This window comes from Coregonus lavaretus (genome assembly GCF_964263955.1).
Source record: "Coregonus lavaretus genome assembly, chromosome: 30".
NCBI lineage: Eukaryota > Metazoa > Chordata > Actinopteri > Salmoniformes > Salmonidae > Coregonus > Coregonus lavaretus.
In genome coordinates this window covers 6,740,120-6,757,421 of record NC_140017.1, presented here as the reverse complement: position 1 = coordinate 6,757,421, position 17,302 = coordinate 6,740,120, and the positions used below count along the sequence as shown (strand labels likewise).

Genomic DNA, 17,302 nt, shown 5'->3' with positions numbered 1-17,302 from the left:
GGATAGGAAGCTGTGTGCTTCCCCCTGTGTGAGGCAGCATAGTGGGGCTTGTGGGGCTTGCTGCTCCTGGAGTTGAGCTGGGTCTGGGAGAAGAGAGCATCAGGGCGGGGAGAGCGAGACTAAGCAGATGCAGGTAAAATAGCCCTCTCTCACCTCTGTTCCGGGCGTCTGCCGCAGAAACCACATAAACTCCAGCACCGCCATGAAGATGGCCACCAGAAGACCACACACCAGCACCACGAAGATACCGCCTATGTTTTCCATGCCTAGCCCTGTCAGGGAGGGAGGGAGAGAGGGAGAGAGAGAGAGAGGAGAGAGAGAGAGAGAGAGAGAGAGAGAGAGAGAGAGAGAGAGAGAGAGAGAGAGAGAGAGAGAGAGAGAGAGAGAGAGAGAGAGAGAGAAACAAAAATAGAGAAAGAGAGAGAGGGAAAGAGAGAGTCACAAATGCACACACATATACAATGCACATATATACACACATGCCCCCCCCCCCCCCCCCCCCCCCCCCCCCCCCCCAGCACACAAACGCACACATTTGAAATACTTTATTTGAATCCACCAATCAAAAAAAAAAAAGGATCCAAACATTTCAAAGGTCCCTGTATTAATGGCACTCAAGGGTACAGAAAGCACCTCCAAACAGCTAGGCTGCCCACGACAGCTGTAACAGAGCAGTACCTTTGCCCTAGTTTTTGTCAGGCCCGCACGGCAAGCCTGTGTACGTGGCCGAGACTGCCAAATATCAGCTCCATTAGCTTGCACCTACAGCACGCGCACACACAAACAAACACACACACACACACACACACACACACACACACACACACACACACACACACACACACACACACACACACACACACACACACACACACACACACACAGTGACCCTGACACTAAACCAGTCTAAATAGGGTGAGTAAGATGAAAGGGGGAGGACAAGGGGGAAGGATGGATGGCTATAGAGAGAATGAAAGATGGAGGGGTAATGGTACCTTTGGCACGGTGATCCTCCTCCTTTGGACACTTGCCACCATCCCACCATTTCCTTTTCAAGATCTCTAGACGGTTGTCTTCTTGCAGCTTGAGGATGGCAAGGTCAAACTCATCCCGGTACACTGACCCTGAGGAGGAACAGAGGGATGTACAAAGGGTCACAGCCTTGCAAAGACCATTTCGTCAATGAGTGAACATATAGTTAAATTCCTGGGAGGTTTCCTGTAGCATGTGTTTTTATGGATTCTGATGAGTGCATTTTACAAGAAGTGTTATAAGTGTCTATATGTGTAAACGTTACCTTCCTATGACCTATGATTTGCATATCCCACACTGTATACTAAGGAAGTGTTTCTCAAATTGAACAAATACTGGTAAGTGGTAAGGCTAGGGTTTTGGGAAACACTTTTCAAAGACAAAAACCAATGCGTTGGTTGGTTTGACTTTGAACAATAAAATATAGATTATTCAACTCCAATCCATACCAAGAGTCGCTGAAAATAATTGAACTCATTCCAGTTTGCTTCACTGGACTTTGAAAGTGAGGTAATGACAGCATTTCCTTAAACACTGCACTAAGGACAGTGAGCAGAGAAAACCCATACATTTGGCAAAAAGATGCCTGGTCCAGTTGGCGTCGTGTAAGTTCTGTCTCTTCTCTTACCCACTGCAATGCCGATGTATCCAACAGGCCTATCTGGGTGAGGTTAACCTCTATGGGATCGGTGTCCCATATACGGGATGGTTGAGCTAACGTCCGCTAATGTGATTAGCATGAATGTTGTAAGTAACAGCAAACTTTCCAGGACATATACATGTCTTATAATCTAACTGCACTGTCCAATTTACAGTAGCTATTACAGTGAAAGAATACCATGCTATTGTTTGAGGAGAGTGCCCAACAACAAAAAACGTATCACGGCAACTGGTTTGATACATTCACCTCTGAAGGTAAATAATGTACTTACATTCAGTAATCTTGCTCTGATTTGTCATCCCGAGGGTTCCAGAGATAAAATGTAGCATAGTTTTGTTTGATAAAATCAATTTTTATATTCAAATGTAGGAACTGGGTTCTACAGTTTGAACCCTTGCTGTCTCTGGCTCCACACCCACCCCGCCCGGCCATCTAGATGTGTGAAAGTTAGTGTTTAAGCTAATGATCCATCATGTATGACATTCCTGGGAGTGTGTAAACTTACATTTTGTATTAGCATATCATTTTTATATGTTCTCTATTGTTATGTACTTGAAAATATATCAATTGACTAATTTGGCACATTTGGGCAGACTTGATACAAAATGCTTCACTGGATCAATCTGAAACTTTGCACACACACTGCGACCATCTAGTGGCCAAAAATCTAAATTGTGCCTAAACTGCAATATTATATTGTGGCCTTTCTCTTGCATTTCAAAGATGATTAAAAAACAAAACACCTTTTAAATTTTTTTAAATGATCTTTTACCAGATCTAATGTGTTATATTCTCCTGCATTAATTTCAAATTTCCACAAACTTCAAAGTGTTTCCTTTCAAATGGTATAAAGAATATGCATATCCTTGCTTCAGGTCCTGAGCTACAGGCAGTTAGATTTGGGTATGTCATTTTAGGCGAAAATTGAAAAAAAGGGTCAGATCCTTAAGAGGTTAAAATGTATACTCTCTCCTCCTACCTACGCACCCCTCCTTCTCCTCCCCATCTTCCCTCCACCCTCTCCACTTACCCACTGGCATACCAATGCCGTAGCCCTTGGTGTCCAGAAGACCTCCTATCTGGGTGAGGTTACAGTTGCGCTGGCGGTAGTACTCGTTCATGGTGCTCTCTAGCAAGTAGGCATAGTTGGAGTTGACCACGCGGGCGATGCCCTCCTCCGTGCTCTTCACAAACACACTGGGCTGCTTGGAGTGCATGAAGTTCCACATGCGCTGGTACGTCTGGTAGCGCGAGTTCTATGATATAGGGGGACATATCGTAGAAGCACGGTCAGATCTGGTCTGATCTGAGGGCTGAGGGCATGCTTTGAGCTTTGGAGCACAAAAGAGGCCCCATAGGAATCTAAAGGAAAGAGAGGAGCTCCCTCTCTCTCTGACTCTCTCTCTTTCTGTCTTTGTCTCTGTCTTTCTCTCTTGGTCCCTCTCTCTGTCTTTCTCCGTCTCTCTCTGTCTTTCTCTCTTTCTATCTCCCGCTCTCTTTCTCTTTGACAGGCGAAAGCCTGCTTTGAGGCCAGCTACATAGACAGACAGGGAAAGTCAGCGGCCGACCCACACTGCCCATCTCTCCAGGTGCAGCACTGAGCTTTCCTTCAGGGGGAAGAGGATATTGACAACCGGACAGGAAACAGATAAGTAATGGTCAGTGAAGGTGGAGAGGGGGACAGACAGTGAGGTGACAGAGTCTAAGATAAGATCAGTGACAGGTCATCTATTATAGTGGAGGGGGCCGTGTGTGTGGTATGTGTGTGTGTGTGCGCGTGTGTGTGCGTGTCCGTGTGCGTGTGTGTGCCCTTCACCTGGAAGAAGGTCATGGTGGAGCCCCCGTGCATGGTGCCGTACTCGATGGCCGTCTGGTCAGCCAGGTCGTCCACTGACTCGATGGGCACCTCCATCCTCTGGACGGTGAGGAAGGCAGCCAGGTTGGCCGTATAGGACGAGATGATGATCAGGGTGAACGCCCACCTGGAGGAACAGCGGGAGCAGCAGTCAGACATACCGACAGGGACTACCTCAGAGGTATAGTACCAGGTATAGACTCACACAGACTACCTCAGTGTCTACCAGGTATAGACTCACACAGACTACCTCAGTGTCTGCCAGGTATAGACTCACACAGACTACCTCAGTGTCTACCAGGTATAGACTCACACAGACTACCCCAGTGTCTACCAGGTATAGACTCACACAGACTACCCCAGTGTCTACCAGGTATAGACTCACACAGACTACCCCAGTGTCTACCAGGTATAGACTCACACAGACTACCCCAGTGTCTACCAGGTATAGACTCACACAGACTACCCCAGTGTCTACCAGGTATAGACTCACACAGACTACCTCAGCGGTACAGTATCAGGTATAGTATCAGACTCTGCATTTTTCCATGACATTTACATGTACATCATTTAGCAGACGCTCTTATCCAGAGCGACTTACAAATTGGACCACGTGACCTGAATAGGAAATACTCAGGGCCAAGGTGGTAGCCTAATTGGAGCAGCGGCACACACACGATATGATCAAATGTTTACTTTGATGTTCCTGAAGCTGCAGTAGAGAGGTCAAGGCCACAGGCAAAAGGTTAACCTCTAATTAGCAACTACTGATAAACCCTTTCCACACTACTGAGCTGAGCCGAGCATTACTGCGCTAGCCTGCCTGGTTATGCATCCGCCATAGTGGCTGGAACCATGCTGGAAATGATATATCTGAGCGACAGTATGGTTCAGGTCTGCAATATGGTGTGGAAGCGTCTAGACAGATACATGTGTAGTATGTGTACGAGTGTCTAAGTGTGACTGAGTAAGTACACTATTACCCTTTTCACACTACTGCACCAAACCGAGCTGTACTGGATGGGCCTGGTTATACATCCACCATAGTTGCTGGAACTGTGCTGGAAAGGACCATGTGAGAAGAAAAAAAATTGTACTCACCATACTCCACTGACGCAGCGAGTGGAGAGAGCGCGGGGGGCGATGGTGGACCCCTGCTGCATGAACCCCCCCACGGGGAACCAGAAGCTGTTGCCCAGCGAGTATTGGTTGATGAGGAGGTTACAGCGCCCCTTCAGGCAGGGGTGGGGATTGTACCACTCGTAGGGGGTGAGTCTAAACAGACACGCACAAACGCAGGCGCACGGTGAGGGAAATTAGAGGGGAAAAAAACGACTTAAACAGTCAGCTAAGCACAAAGTCTTCTTGAATCCCATGAGGTGGTGTAACGTGTTTTTCAGTTCCCCTGGGTCAGCTGATGTACACTCCCATACACCTGCTGCTGTCTGCTGTGAGTGAAAGCAGCCTAATTAGCTACTAAATATGCTGTATGGAGCAGAACATTGAGCTGCCATGACAGCTTCCGGTATATTCCTGTGTTTGTAGGATGATCCAAGTTCTAAAAACCTGTAATTAATTTAATGCATGCTTCGACCACGCAAATCTTCAAGTGGAAAACATAATACAGAGCGGTACAAGGGTAACACATTGTATTTAGCTTCTTTCAACATACAAACGGGTAAAGAATAATTGACTTCCAACAAATCAAATCACTTAAATCCTGATGTCAGCACACCTTTGGCAACCCCTCCTCTCAGAATGTCTCATTACAGCTGTTGTCGCTTTCACTTTTCAGTGGGAGGTTGTTTTCTTGTATTGTTGCTTTTTAAATGTACCAAATGTTTCTTTCAGGTACAGTCAAATGACATCAATATTTAATCAAGATGGTTCCACTTCCATCAACTTTCAAAATCATCACTTTTCAAAATGAGAAAGGTCCCTCTCCCACACTCTTTTTTCATATAAATAAAATAAAACATTTACACAATAAATGCATACATTATTACATCAAGGGGTTGCTGCCTGCTACCAAATAATCTCTCCTTCCTCCTGAAGTGTGCACTCATTCACTACTCCATGGGCTATAGGGAATTTCCATATACCAGTAATTTCTTTTCAAATCCATGAACAAGTGCACAATTCGGGAGAAAGGAGAGATTATTGGGACGCAACACGTGTATAGTTGTACTGTCTATGACATGTCAGTTGCTCCAAAGCACCAGTAGATGTCAATGTGGAGCTGAGAGGAGTTGGAGGACGTACCTGGCCACCAGAAAGAGCACACAGCTGACTGCCAGGTAGGCTAGCAGCATGAAGAGCCACACCCCAGGGGAGAAAGGGTCTAGGAAGGAGAAGTAGCCAGGTCTGCGCCCCTACAACACACACACGTACGTGCACATGCACGCACGCACACACACACACACACACACACACACACATACACACACAGAGAGAGAGCGAGAGAGAGAGAGGTGGTTAGCTACATTACATACACACAGATACACCCTAAGCCAATACATCTCTTACAGATGAATCCCTATGACCGAGTGTTCCTGTGTTTACTCTGACTGGGACTCTGAGACATGGAGCTATATGCCTCAGGTCTAGATTTACTACTGGGAGATTATCAGCCTGGGTTTTATATAGAGTTAATTCATACTGCTTAATTATCTAGCACCGACGGCCATTGTCCACAAAATGAAACCAATTACGTCTGAAATAGAGCTCTGGAAAATGCATGGTTGAAAGTGACTGCAGAAGGCCAGCTCACTAGCTAGGGCCAATTACATTATCTTCAATGGAGATGGAGAAACTCAATCCAGTACAGTCCATCAAAGACAGAACTGTAAGGACGGACGTGGTGTTGTTAGGGGCAACAGCACAGCTATGTACAGTTGAAGTCGGAAGTTTACATACACTTAGGTTGGAGTCATTAAAACTCGTTTTTCAACCACTCCACAAATTTCTTGTTAACAAACTATAGTTTTAGCAAGTCGGTTAGGACATCTACTTTGTGCATGACACAAGTAATTTTTCCAACAATTGTTTACAGACAGATTATTTCACTTATAATTCACTGTATCACAATTCCAGTGGGTCAGAAGTTTACATACACTAAGTTGTCTGTGCCTTTAAACAGCTTGGAAAATTCCAGAAAATGATGTCATGGCTTTAGAAGCTTCTGATAGACTAATTGACATAATTTGAGTCAATTGGAGGTGTACCTGTGGATTTATTTCAAGGCCTACCTTCAAACTCAGTGCCTCTTTGCTTGACATCATGGGAAAATCAAAAGAAATCAGCCAAGCCCTCAGAAAAAAGTTTTTGTATACCTCCACAAGTCTGGTTCATCCTTGGGAGCAATTTCCAAACACCTGAAGGTACCACGTTCATCTGTACAAACAATAGTATGCATGTATAAACACCATGGGACCACGCAGCCATCATACCGCTCAGGAAGGAGACACGTTCTGTCTCCTAGAGATGAACGTACTTTGGTCCGAAAAGTGCAAATCAATCCCAGAACAACAGCAAAGGACCTTGTGAAGATGCTGGAGGAAACAGGTACAAAAGTATCTATATCTACAGTAAAACAAGTCCTCTATTGACATAACCTGAAAGGCCGCTCCGCAAGGAAGAAGCCACTGCTCCAAAACCGCCATAAAAAAGCCAGACTACGGTTTGCAACTGCACATGGGGACAAAGATCGTACTTTTTTGGAGAAATGTCCTCTGGTCTGATGAAACAAAAATAAAACTGTTTGGAGGAAAAAGGGGGTCACTTGCAAGCCGAAGAACACATTTTACATTTAAGTCATTTAGCAGACGCTCTTTTCCAGAGCGACTTACAGTTAGTGCATACATTCCATGTTTTGTTTTTTTATTATTATTTTTTAATACTGGCCCCCCGTGGCAAATGAACCCACAACCCTGGCGTTGCAAACGCCATGCTCTACCAACGGAGCTACATCCCTGCCGGCCATTCCCTCCCCTACCCTGGGCCAATTGTGCGCCGCCCCATGGGTCTCCCGGTCACAGCCGGCTACGACAGAGCCTGGATTCGAACCAGGATCTCTAGTGGCACAGCTAGCATTGCGATGCAGTGCCTTAGACCACTGCGCCACTCGGGAGTACACACCATCCCAACCGTGAAGCACGGTGGTGGCAGCATCATGCTATGGGGGTGCTTTGCTGCAGGAGGAACTGGTGCACTTCACAAAATAGATGGCATCATGAGGAAGGAAAATGATGTGGATATATTGAAGCAACATCTCAAGACATCAGTCAGGAAGTTAAAGCTTGGTCGCAAATGGGTCTTCCAAATGGACAATGACCCCAAGCATACTCCCAAAGTTGTGGCAAAATGGCTTAAGGACAACAAAGTCAAGGTATTGGAGTGGCCATCACATAGCCCTGACCTCAATCCTATAGAAAATGTGTGGGAGAACTGAAAAAGTGTGTGTGAGCAAGGAGGCCTACAAACCTGACTCAGTTTCACCAGCTCTGTCAGGAGGAATGGGCCAAAATTCACCCAACTTATTGTGGGAAGCTTGTGGAAGGCTACCCGAAACGTTTGACCCAAGTTAAACAATGTAAAGGCAATGCTACCAAATAATTGAGTGTATGTAAACTTCTGACCCACTGGGAATGTGATGAAAGAAATTAAAGCTGAAATAAATCATTCTCTCTGCTATCTGACCTAAGACAGGGAATCTTTACTAGGATTAAATGTCAGGAATTGTGAAAAACTGAGTTTAAATGTATTTGGCTAAGGTGTATGTAAACCTCTGACTTCAACTGTAGGTTATCTGACTTACTGTAAGGGGTCAAACAGCATATTGTAAGATTAGGCCTATTCTTGTGACATATTCTTAACACAGTGAGGCCACATTTGATATGTAACATGTACCATCAATTCACCAAAACTACAATCCCCTTGATAATAAGCAATACAACATTCATGCAATACAAACGCTCCCTCCCCCAAAAATATATTGCATGTGCAGCAAGGGGAAAGGATTTAAAGGCATCTAAAAATTCAAAATGATTAATTAATCCATAATTAGGCCTGGATGAGGCCGAATATTCATTAACGTGTCTGTAATCACTCCCATATTAGTGTAATTGAGCAACATAGGAGGGGAGCTGGAGATGTCTCATTACAGTAGAGAGAATTAGGACTGGCCTGTCTGAAGAGCCTAATGCTACCAGCTGATGGCCTGCCTTCTGAAAATGATCCATTTATGGTGCCAGCATCACCGTACTCTCTGATAGGTGACTGTGTAATGGTACTCAAACTGGTCAGAGACCATTCTAGTGTCGGAGAGAGTCTTGCAACGAGAAAGGGTAGTGTGTGTATCTTCTTTGAGGATGTGACCGCTGGGTTCAAACCTGGGTCTCCTGCATGCCAGAAGACTGTCTTAGCCTACTGAGTTAAAGCCTCGGCATTCTAAACCACCTCCGTTACAAAGGCAGGACATACAGTAAAAGGTAATGCCAATAACGGTGCAATGCAGTGACAATGCCTGCAAAAGAAGAAACTATACGGCGAAAAGTAACTTGGTAAAGGTTGTGCTGGCACGAGGTATCTTGTGGTCATCCAACCTGGTGCCAAGTGAGCGTTTTGCTTACAGCGCTACTCTATTTAATTCCCTGTTTAGTTGCCACTAAGGAACCATTAAGGAAGAGCAGAGCTGTTGAGGAAACAGCACAACACTAACAGATGGTGTAGTGAAAAAATCAGAGAGAGAGAGAGAGAGAAATAGAGAGGGATGGATGGAGGGGGAGAGAGAGAGAGAGGGAGAGCGAGAGAGGGGGAGGGAGACAGAGAGAGGAAGAGGAAGAGAGAGAGAGAGGAAGAGAAAGTGAGATGGGACATGCTGTTCACTAATCTCTTCTGTGATATGGTTGTTTAAGAGGTAGAGAGGACATTGGGCTGTGTGATATATAATAACACTATGAAGTGAGGTCAACTTTCAAGATGTAACGGCAGTACATAGAACAAAAACGTAGGCACACCTGATGTAATGTAAACAGTTGCCTAGGAGAATCAAAAATGAAAGTGCAGAGTGAAAGGGACTGATAAAGCAAAGGTTTGTGTGACCAGACTATATTTTATGAGGTTACACCTTGAAAGTGATACAGTAGTGTGTTTTGTATTCTCAATGGCATTTCTATCAAGTATGGCTCAGCCAACCATTCTATTTGCTTGTGTAAAGCCACTGAGCATTTTCTCCTCTTGTCCTGTATTTAACAGTAGCTCATTCTCTGTGGCCCTCCAGGCATCTCAGCGCAGCAGTGTTAAAACCCTTTAACAAGCAGCTCAACCGGGCGGTTGACAACCAATTTTAAATTAAATTAAACATATTAATTTTGTTTGGCATATTTTATCATCTCTACCAATGCCATTTAGTCAAAGGATCATGTGGTTTTCATAACACCCATTCAAAGATGCCTGAAAACCAGGAAGTGAATGTGAGCAAAATAGAACATCATTTACCACACATTTTTTGTACTAATTATGTATACAATGGGAAATTTCAAGGTTGTAAAATGTTGCTGACCTCAAAAACACCATTTAAGAATGATTAAATTACTAAGATGTTGTTTTACAATTTTAAGAACTTGTGAAAAATATGCTCTACCTGGCGGTTGAGTTGCCCATTAAAGGAATGCTATTAAGTTAAAGACAGTGATAATGGACAATGGAGAAATTTTATGAGATTTCTTTGTCTGTGCAAATACAAAAATCCTTTCATACCCATATCATTATTTACCGTTTGCCTGTTATCTTCAATATGTTTCACAATATCATTCAGTACATGTAATGTTACTGGTATTCTAAGCATATAAACAGTAAATGCGTGAATTAACATGCATTTAAATAGTCATATTTTGACACAAATGTATAATATTTGATGTATATTTGATATCAGTACTCATTTAACCAGGCCTGTCTTCCATTATAAGTAAATTAAGCAGATATAATGTAAATTAATGTATCATTTTTTTTATGATTTAAAAAGTCTATGCAAATTCCAATACAGAATTAATTTACTCTAATTTGCTATGCATTATTTTTCAAAGTTTATGTCATGCAAACAAAAATGATCCATTTATGGCCTATATTGAGGCTAAATACACATATTCTGCAGAACAATACTTTTTCTGATATTTTTTTCTTGGTGTGCCAGTTAAAGGGTTAAGTTGGTAACATGTTATTGTGTGTGTGTGTGTGCTGGGTGATGGAGGGAGGGAGGTAGGTACGGATGGCAAGGTGTGATGGTACATTTATAGTTATTGTAGGTTCGCATTGTTTTCGGAAGTGCCGGGTGTAGCACGAAGCTAGCTAGCTAGCCGTTTTTCGAACAGAGTCAACACAGTAGCCATTGTGTGCTGTACTGTGGCAGCTAAATACAATATATTTGTGCTAGCTAGCCAACGTTTAATTATTGCTGCGTTATGAAAGGAACTAGACACGGACACGAATTATCCGTTTAGTGTGTTAACACACTATTGGTGGTTTGTTGTGACCAAGTGTTGGTGCTAAACTGTGTGTTATTGGATGCTAGCATGCTAGTTAGCTATGGTGTCATAGTTAGCTAGCTGAATAAAGTGGGTTGAGTCCATTCCTTGAAACATTGAACCGCTGTGGTTCACAACAATTCTGATTTCTAAAGGTGGAAGTTGGGAGAGTTTTTGTTCGGGTGGTTCAGTGAAACAATTATAGTTTCTGAGGTGGAAGTTTTGGTGAGGGAGGCCCTACTCTCTCCTCTCCCAGATGTTTAGTTCATTTCATTCCGATCTCCTCTGCATTATTGTAGCCATTTGCTACAGCCTGTCAACTATGCCTCTGCCTATCCCTGTTCTCTCCTCTCTGCACAGGCTACACAAACGCCTCACACCGCGTGGCTGCTGCCTCTCTAACCTGGTGGTCCCTGCACGCACCCCACACCTGGAGTTCCAGGTCTCAGGCAGCCTCTGGAACTGCCGTTCTGCTGCCAACAAAGCTGACTTCATCCCAGCCTATGCTAACCTCCAGTCCCTCGACTTCCTGGCGCTGACGGAAACATGGATTACCACTGAAAACACTGCTACTCCTACTGCTCTCTCCTCGTCTGACCATGTGTTCTCGCATACCCCGAGAGCATCTGGTCAGAGGGGTGGTGGCACAGGAATCCTCATCTCTCCCAAGTGGACATTCTCAATTTTTCCCCTAACCCATCTGTCTATCTCCTCATTTGAATTCCATGCTGTCACAGTCACTAGCCCATTTAAGCTTAATATCCTTGTCATCTATCGCCCTCCAGGTTCCCTTGGAGAGTTCATCAATGAGCTTGACGCCTTGATAAGTTCCTTTCCTGAGGATGGCTCACCCCTCACAGTTTTGGGGGATTTCAACCTCCCTACGTCCACATTTGACTCATTTCTCTCTGCCTCCTTCTTTCCACTCCTCTCCTCTTTTGACCTCACCCTCTCACCGTCCCCCCCTACTCACAAGGCAGGCAATACGCTTGACCTCATCTTTACTAGATGCTGCTCTTCTACTAATCTCACTGCAACTCCCCTCCATGTCTCCGACCACTACTTTGTTTCCTTTTCTCTCTCGCTCTCCTCCAACACTACTCACTCTGCCCCTACACAGATGGTAATGCGCCGCCGCAACCTTCGCTCTCTCTCTCCCACTACTCTCTCCTCTTCCATCCTATCATCTCTTCCCTCTGCTCAATCCTTCTCCCTCCAATCTCCTGATTCTGCCTCCTCAACCCTCCTCTCCTCCCTTTCTGCATCCTTTGACTCTCTGTGTCCCCTATCCTCCCGGCCGGCTCGGTCCTCCCCTCCAGCTCCGTGGCTTGATGACTCATTGCGAGCTCACAGAACAGAGCTCCGGGCAGCGGAGCGGAAATGGAAGAAAACTAAACTCCCTGCCGACCTGGCATCTTTTCACTCCCTCCTCTCTACATTTTCTTCATCTGTTTCTGCTGCTAAGGCCACTTTCTACCACTCTAAATTCCAAGCATCTGCCTCTAACCCTAGGAAGCTCTTTGCCACATTTTCCTCCCTCCTGAATCCCCCCCCCCCCTCCTCTCTCTCTGAAAGAGAAACTGTGAAGGTTGACGACATCCGATCCTCGTTTGTTAAGTCTAATGACACTGCTGGTCCTACTCACACTGCCCTACCCTATGCTCTGACTTCTTTCTCCCCTCTCTCTCCAGATAAAATCCTGCGACTTGTGACTGCAGGCCGCCCAACAACCTGCCCGCTTGACCCCATCCCCTCCTCTCTTCTCCAGACCATCTCCGGTGACCTTCTCCCCTACCTCACCTCGCTGATCAACTCATCCTTGACCGCTGGCCATGTCCCTTCCGTCTTCAAGAGAGCGAGAGTTGCACCCCTTCTCAAAAAACCAACACTCGATCCCAGTGATGTCAACAACTACAGACCAGTATCCCTTCTTTCTTTTCTTTCCAAAACTATTGAGCGTGCCGTCTTTAGCCAACTCTCTTGCTATCTCTCTCAGAATGACCTTCTTGATCCAAACCAGTCAGGTTTCAGGACTGGTCATTCAACTGAGACTGCTCTTCTCTGTGTCACGGAGGCTCTCCGCACTGCTAAAGCTAACTCTCTCTCCTCTGCTCTTGTCCTTCTAGACCTGTCTGCTGCCTTTGATACTGTGAACCATCAGATCCTCCTCTCCACCCTCTCCGAGCTGGGCATCTCCGGCGCGGCTCACTCCTGGATTGCGTCCTACCTGACTGGTCGCTCCTACCAAGTGGCGTGGCGAGAAGCTGTCTCCGCACCACGTGCTCTCACCACTGGTGTCCCCCAGGGCTCAGTTCTAGGCCCTCTCCTATTCTCCCTATACACCAAGTCACTTGGCTCTGTCATATCCTCACATGGCCTCTCCTATCATTGCTACGCTGACGATACACAACTAATCTTCTCCTTTCCCCCTTCTGATAACCAGGTGGCGAATCGCATCTCTGCATGTCTGGCAGACATATCAGCATGGATGACGGATCACCACCTCAAGCTGAACCCTGGCAAGACGGAGCTGCTCTTCCTCCCGGGGAAGGACTGCCCGTTCCATGATCTCGCCATCACGGTTGACAACTCCGTTGTGTCCTCCTCCCAGAGTGCGAAGAGCCTTGGCGTGACCCTGGACAACACCCTGTCGTTCTCCGCTAACATCAAGGCGGTGACCCGATCCTGCAGGTTCATGCTCTACAACATTCGGAGAGTACGACCCTGCCTTACACAGGAAGCGGCACAGGTCCTAATCCAGGCACTTGTCATCTCCCGTCTGGATTACTGCAACTCGCTGTTGGCTGGCCTCCCTGCCTGTGCCATTAAACCCCTACAACTCATCCAGAATGCCGCAGCCCGTCTGGTGTTCAACCTTCCCAAGTTCTCTCATGTCACCCCCCTCCTCCGCACACTCCACTGGCTTCCAGTTGAAGCTCGCATCCGTTACAAGACCATGGTGCTTGCCTATGGAGCAGTGAGGGGAACGGCACCTCTGTACCTTCGGGCTCTGATCAGTCCCTACACCCAAACGAGGGCATTGCGTTCATCCACCTCTGGCCTGCTGGCTCCCCTTCCTCTGCGGAAGCATAGTTCCCGCTCAGCCCAGTCAAAACTGTTCGCTGCTCTGGCACCCCAATGGTGGAACAAGCTCCCTCACGACGCCAGGACAGCGGAGTCACTCACCACCTTCCGGAGACATTTGAAACCCCACCTCTTTAAGGAACACCTGGGATAGGATAAAGTAATCCTTCTACCCCCCCCCCCCCCCCCCCCAAAAAAAAAAAAGGGTAAAGTGGTTATCCCACTGGCTATAGGGTGATTGCACCAATTTGTAAGTCGCTCTGGATAAGAGCGTCTGCTAAATGACGTAAATGTGCCCTTGAGCAAGGCACTTAACCCTAATTGCTCCTGTAAGTCGCTCTGGATAAGAGCGTCTGCTAAATGACTAAAATGTAAAATGTAAAATGTAATTTGTTTCTTCTCAAATAGGAGAGAGAGCCAACCTCAGGCTGTCAGGAAGCCCTCTGAGGTGCCAGTCATCTGCACTGATCTGTAGTCAAGGTGGGCATCATGACTGGTGAAGGCAGCTACGAGCACAAGAGGTCTTTTTATGGTAACACTTTACTTGAAGCCTGCAGGTATAATGGTTTATTACTTGTTATATGCAAGTATTCACCTATGACATATTATACGGTTTATAAAATGTAATGACTCTATTTATTAGGACTATTTAGACATTGGGGAAAAGCGGGAATTGAACCCTGGTCTCCCGGCTCATGTGCCAAAAGTCAGGACTGTTACCACTTGACCACAGGCTCTGCACTGTACAACAGGTCTCTGACTGTACTCATGACTGTATCCATGCATGCATGGCACTCTGACTGGATAGGAAGGTCTTTATTGGACATGAGCTTTATAGAGTGTAATTATCCTCATCATCCCATCAAATGGAGAACCGGGGGAGAGGAAGAGAGGAGAAGGGAGGCGCCAGTTGTGACAACTGCCTCATTGCCCGTGCTGATTTTACAAGCCAATCCAAACAATTGGAAATGAAGCGTTATACAAACCCCTCTCCCCGTAAGCTCTACTTTGTGTTAAGTGGCGGGATATAAGACCTTTAGCACAGAGTTTCTAAACCCAGAGGCGCAACATCGCGAGACTTCCGGGAACGCTTGCAAAGAAGACCAAGCAGACCAGGCCGGGGTTTGAGAAGTCAATGAGAGAGTTGAAAACTTCTTCATTAGTTGTTAATTTTCTCGAAATCTAAAGGCACAACCTAGATTCGAGCCAATGTCTTAAGTAGTTGAACTTGTTATTAATCCAACCACGTGAAAGTGACAAACTGACACGTTTTCATTTTTGTCAAAAACAATTTTATATCAAAGGCGTGCCTTCGATTTGACGGCCTGCACATGCGTAGTTCGGAACGAGACAACCGTTAGACCTGATGATGTGTTTCTGCGCATGAGCTTAGCTAGCCAATGTCACCATGACATCGCCTACAAGTGTGATCAGGGATTTCTATTGGAGAAGCAGTTTCTGCCTATCTTCATACTGTACTGTCTTTGCCTTTCAGTGAGTGAGGTCACGTTCAAGGATTTCACCAACATATCCCTCCTCCCTCCCCATATTGTCATTCCCCACACATTCAACCTGGGAGGGAGGCGTGACCGCACTACAGAAACACACAGTGTGAAGGAGAGTAACCTGTTTTTTTTCCAAACGCCAGCCCCCTTGAGAGACACGTCCCTATTTGTGGTCCGCCACTCGCCACTCACATCCCTGCTATTATGGCCTCCGTGACTACGGAGGTGGAGGTGTTCTGTTTATGTGGCGAGGGGGGTTGTTGATTCGCCGCCGTCCCAGATTCCCTCAGTGCTCTCTCTCGCAGGATGTCTGGGGCGGTTGAGAGGGAGAGGGGAGGCGGGGAAGATGGAGGTTGGGGCGAGGTTGGAGGGGGGCAGACACACTCAATCAGGATCCCAGTGCCACACTCCCACAGGGCAGCTCGTGAATGTGACACCGCTCCCCTCTCTACCAACCCCCTAATTAACTTGTGGGTCTAATTAGGTTTTTAATATCCATACACACCCTCAATATTATTTTCCTCTCTCTCTCCATTTCTCTCTCTCTTTATCGCTCTGTCTCGTTCTGTCTTTACTGCTACTACTAGGAGGGAGGGATTGGTGGAAAGATGTGCTCAGAACATAGTGGGGGATGATGAGAAAGGGGGTTTGATGAAACAAGTGGACAGATTGGTGGAGTGGTCAGCCTCGGAGGATGAAACAAGTGGACAGATTGGTGGAGTGGTCAGCCTCGGAGGATGAAACAAGTGGACAGATTGGTGGAGTGGTCAGCCTCGGAGGATGAAACAAGTGGACAGATTGGTGGAGTGGTCAGTCTCGGAGTATACTCCAAGATGGAGAGATGAAGGACTCTCGTACTCTCCCAAAACACTTTATAAAACCAGTTAATCAAGATAAGCAAAAATAGATTAAGAACACACAAGTGTGCACACACACACACACACACACACACACTATATGGGTGCACTATGAACAGAAATAGATTAAACAGTAGTAGACAGGGCCAGACTAATGCATTTCAGGCCCCAGGACATCTACCTCCCTGCATGCCCGTTCGGTAATCCGGCCCTGGTAGTAGGCCAATTCTACAGCCATGCAGCAGGTAATTAAACCTCAACAGGCGTCTCTATTTTGCTCCATTTTCCATTGTTATTGATCAGGCTGAGAATTTCAATGAAAGTCTGAAATAAATAGCGGGGGCCCTTGTAGAAATCACTGTGTCAGAGATCAATAGCTAGTGGATTAAACCTAAACACGTGCAGTCACAGAAATTCTAATATTGAATGTTGGAGCTGGAGCCTTGTAGCTCTGTGTGAGACCTAAGAGATTGCCAAGGGGCACTGGGAGTTAGGGAGTCCTGGGTAGAGAGATGAAGTGAGAAGAAGGAGACATCAGGGACAGGTACTGTGAAAAGACTCCAGGCAGACAGACAGACAGACAGACAGACAGACAGACAGACATCAGTGCAGCAGACTCTCACACTTTGCAGTTAGTCTCTTCCGCCCTTCACTCCTGATCTTAAGCAGTGGAGGCTCCACATCTCTCTCTGCCAGTTACCTTATGCTCTTCATCCCATCCCTCTATCCTTCCCCCTGCCTCCCTTCCTGTCTGTCTGTGCCTGCATTTTTAGGACAGTGGGAGT

At 46.1% G+C, this 17,302-nt stretch overlaps 1 protein-coding gene across 1 annotated transcript in view; it reads right to left on the bottom strand.

Annotated features, from left to right (window-relative positions):
• LOC311105862 (glutamate receptor ionotropic, kainate 4-like) overlaps nt 1-17,302 on the bottom strand; it is a gene marked incomplete at both ends in the record, with an annotated part of 245,044 nt that overhangs the window by 6,984 nt on the left and 220,758 nt on the right. The window contains 6 exons of the mRNA XM_084148080.1: nt 154-272; nt 996-1,124; nt 2,724-2,949; nt 3,510-3,675; nt 4,650-4,823; nt 5,811-5,920. Of these exons, the coding sequence (XP_084004206.1) occupies nt 154-272; nt 996-1,124; nt 2,724-2,949; nt 3,510-3,675; nt 4,650-4,823; nt 5,811-5,920 (924 nt within the window). The remainder of the gene's footprint in view (nt 1-153; nt 273-995; nt 1,125-2,723; nt 2,950-3,509; nt 3,676-4,649; nt 4,824-5,810; nt 5,921-17,302) is intronic.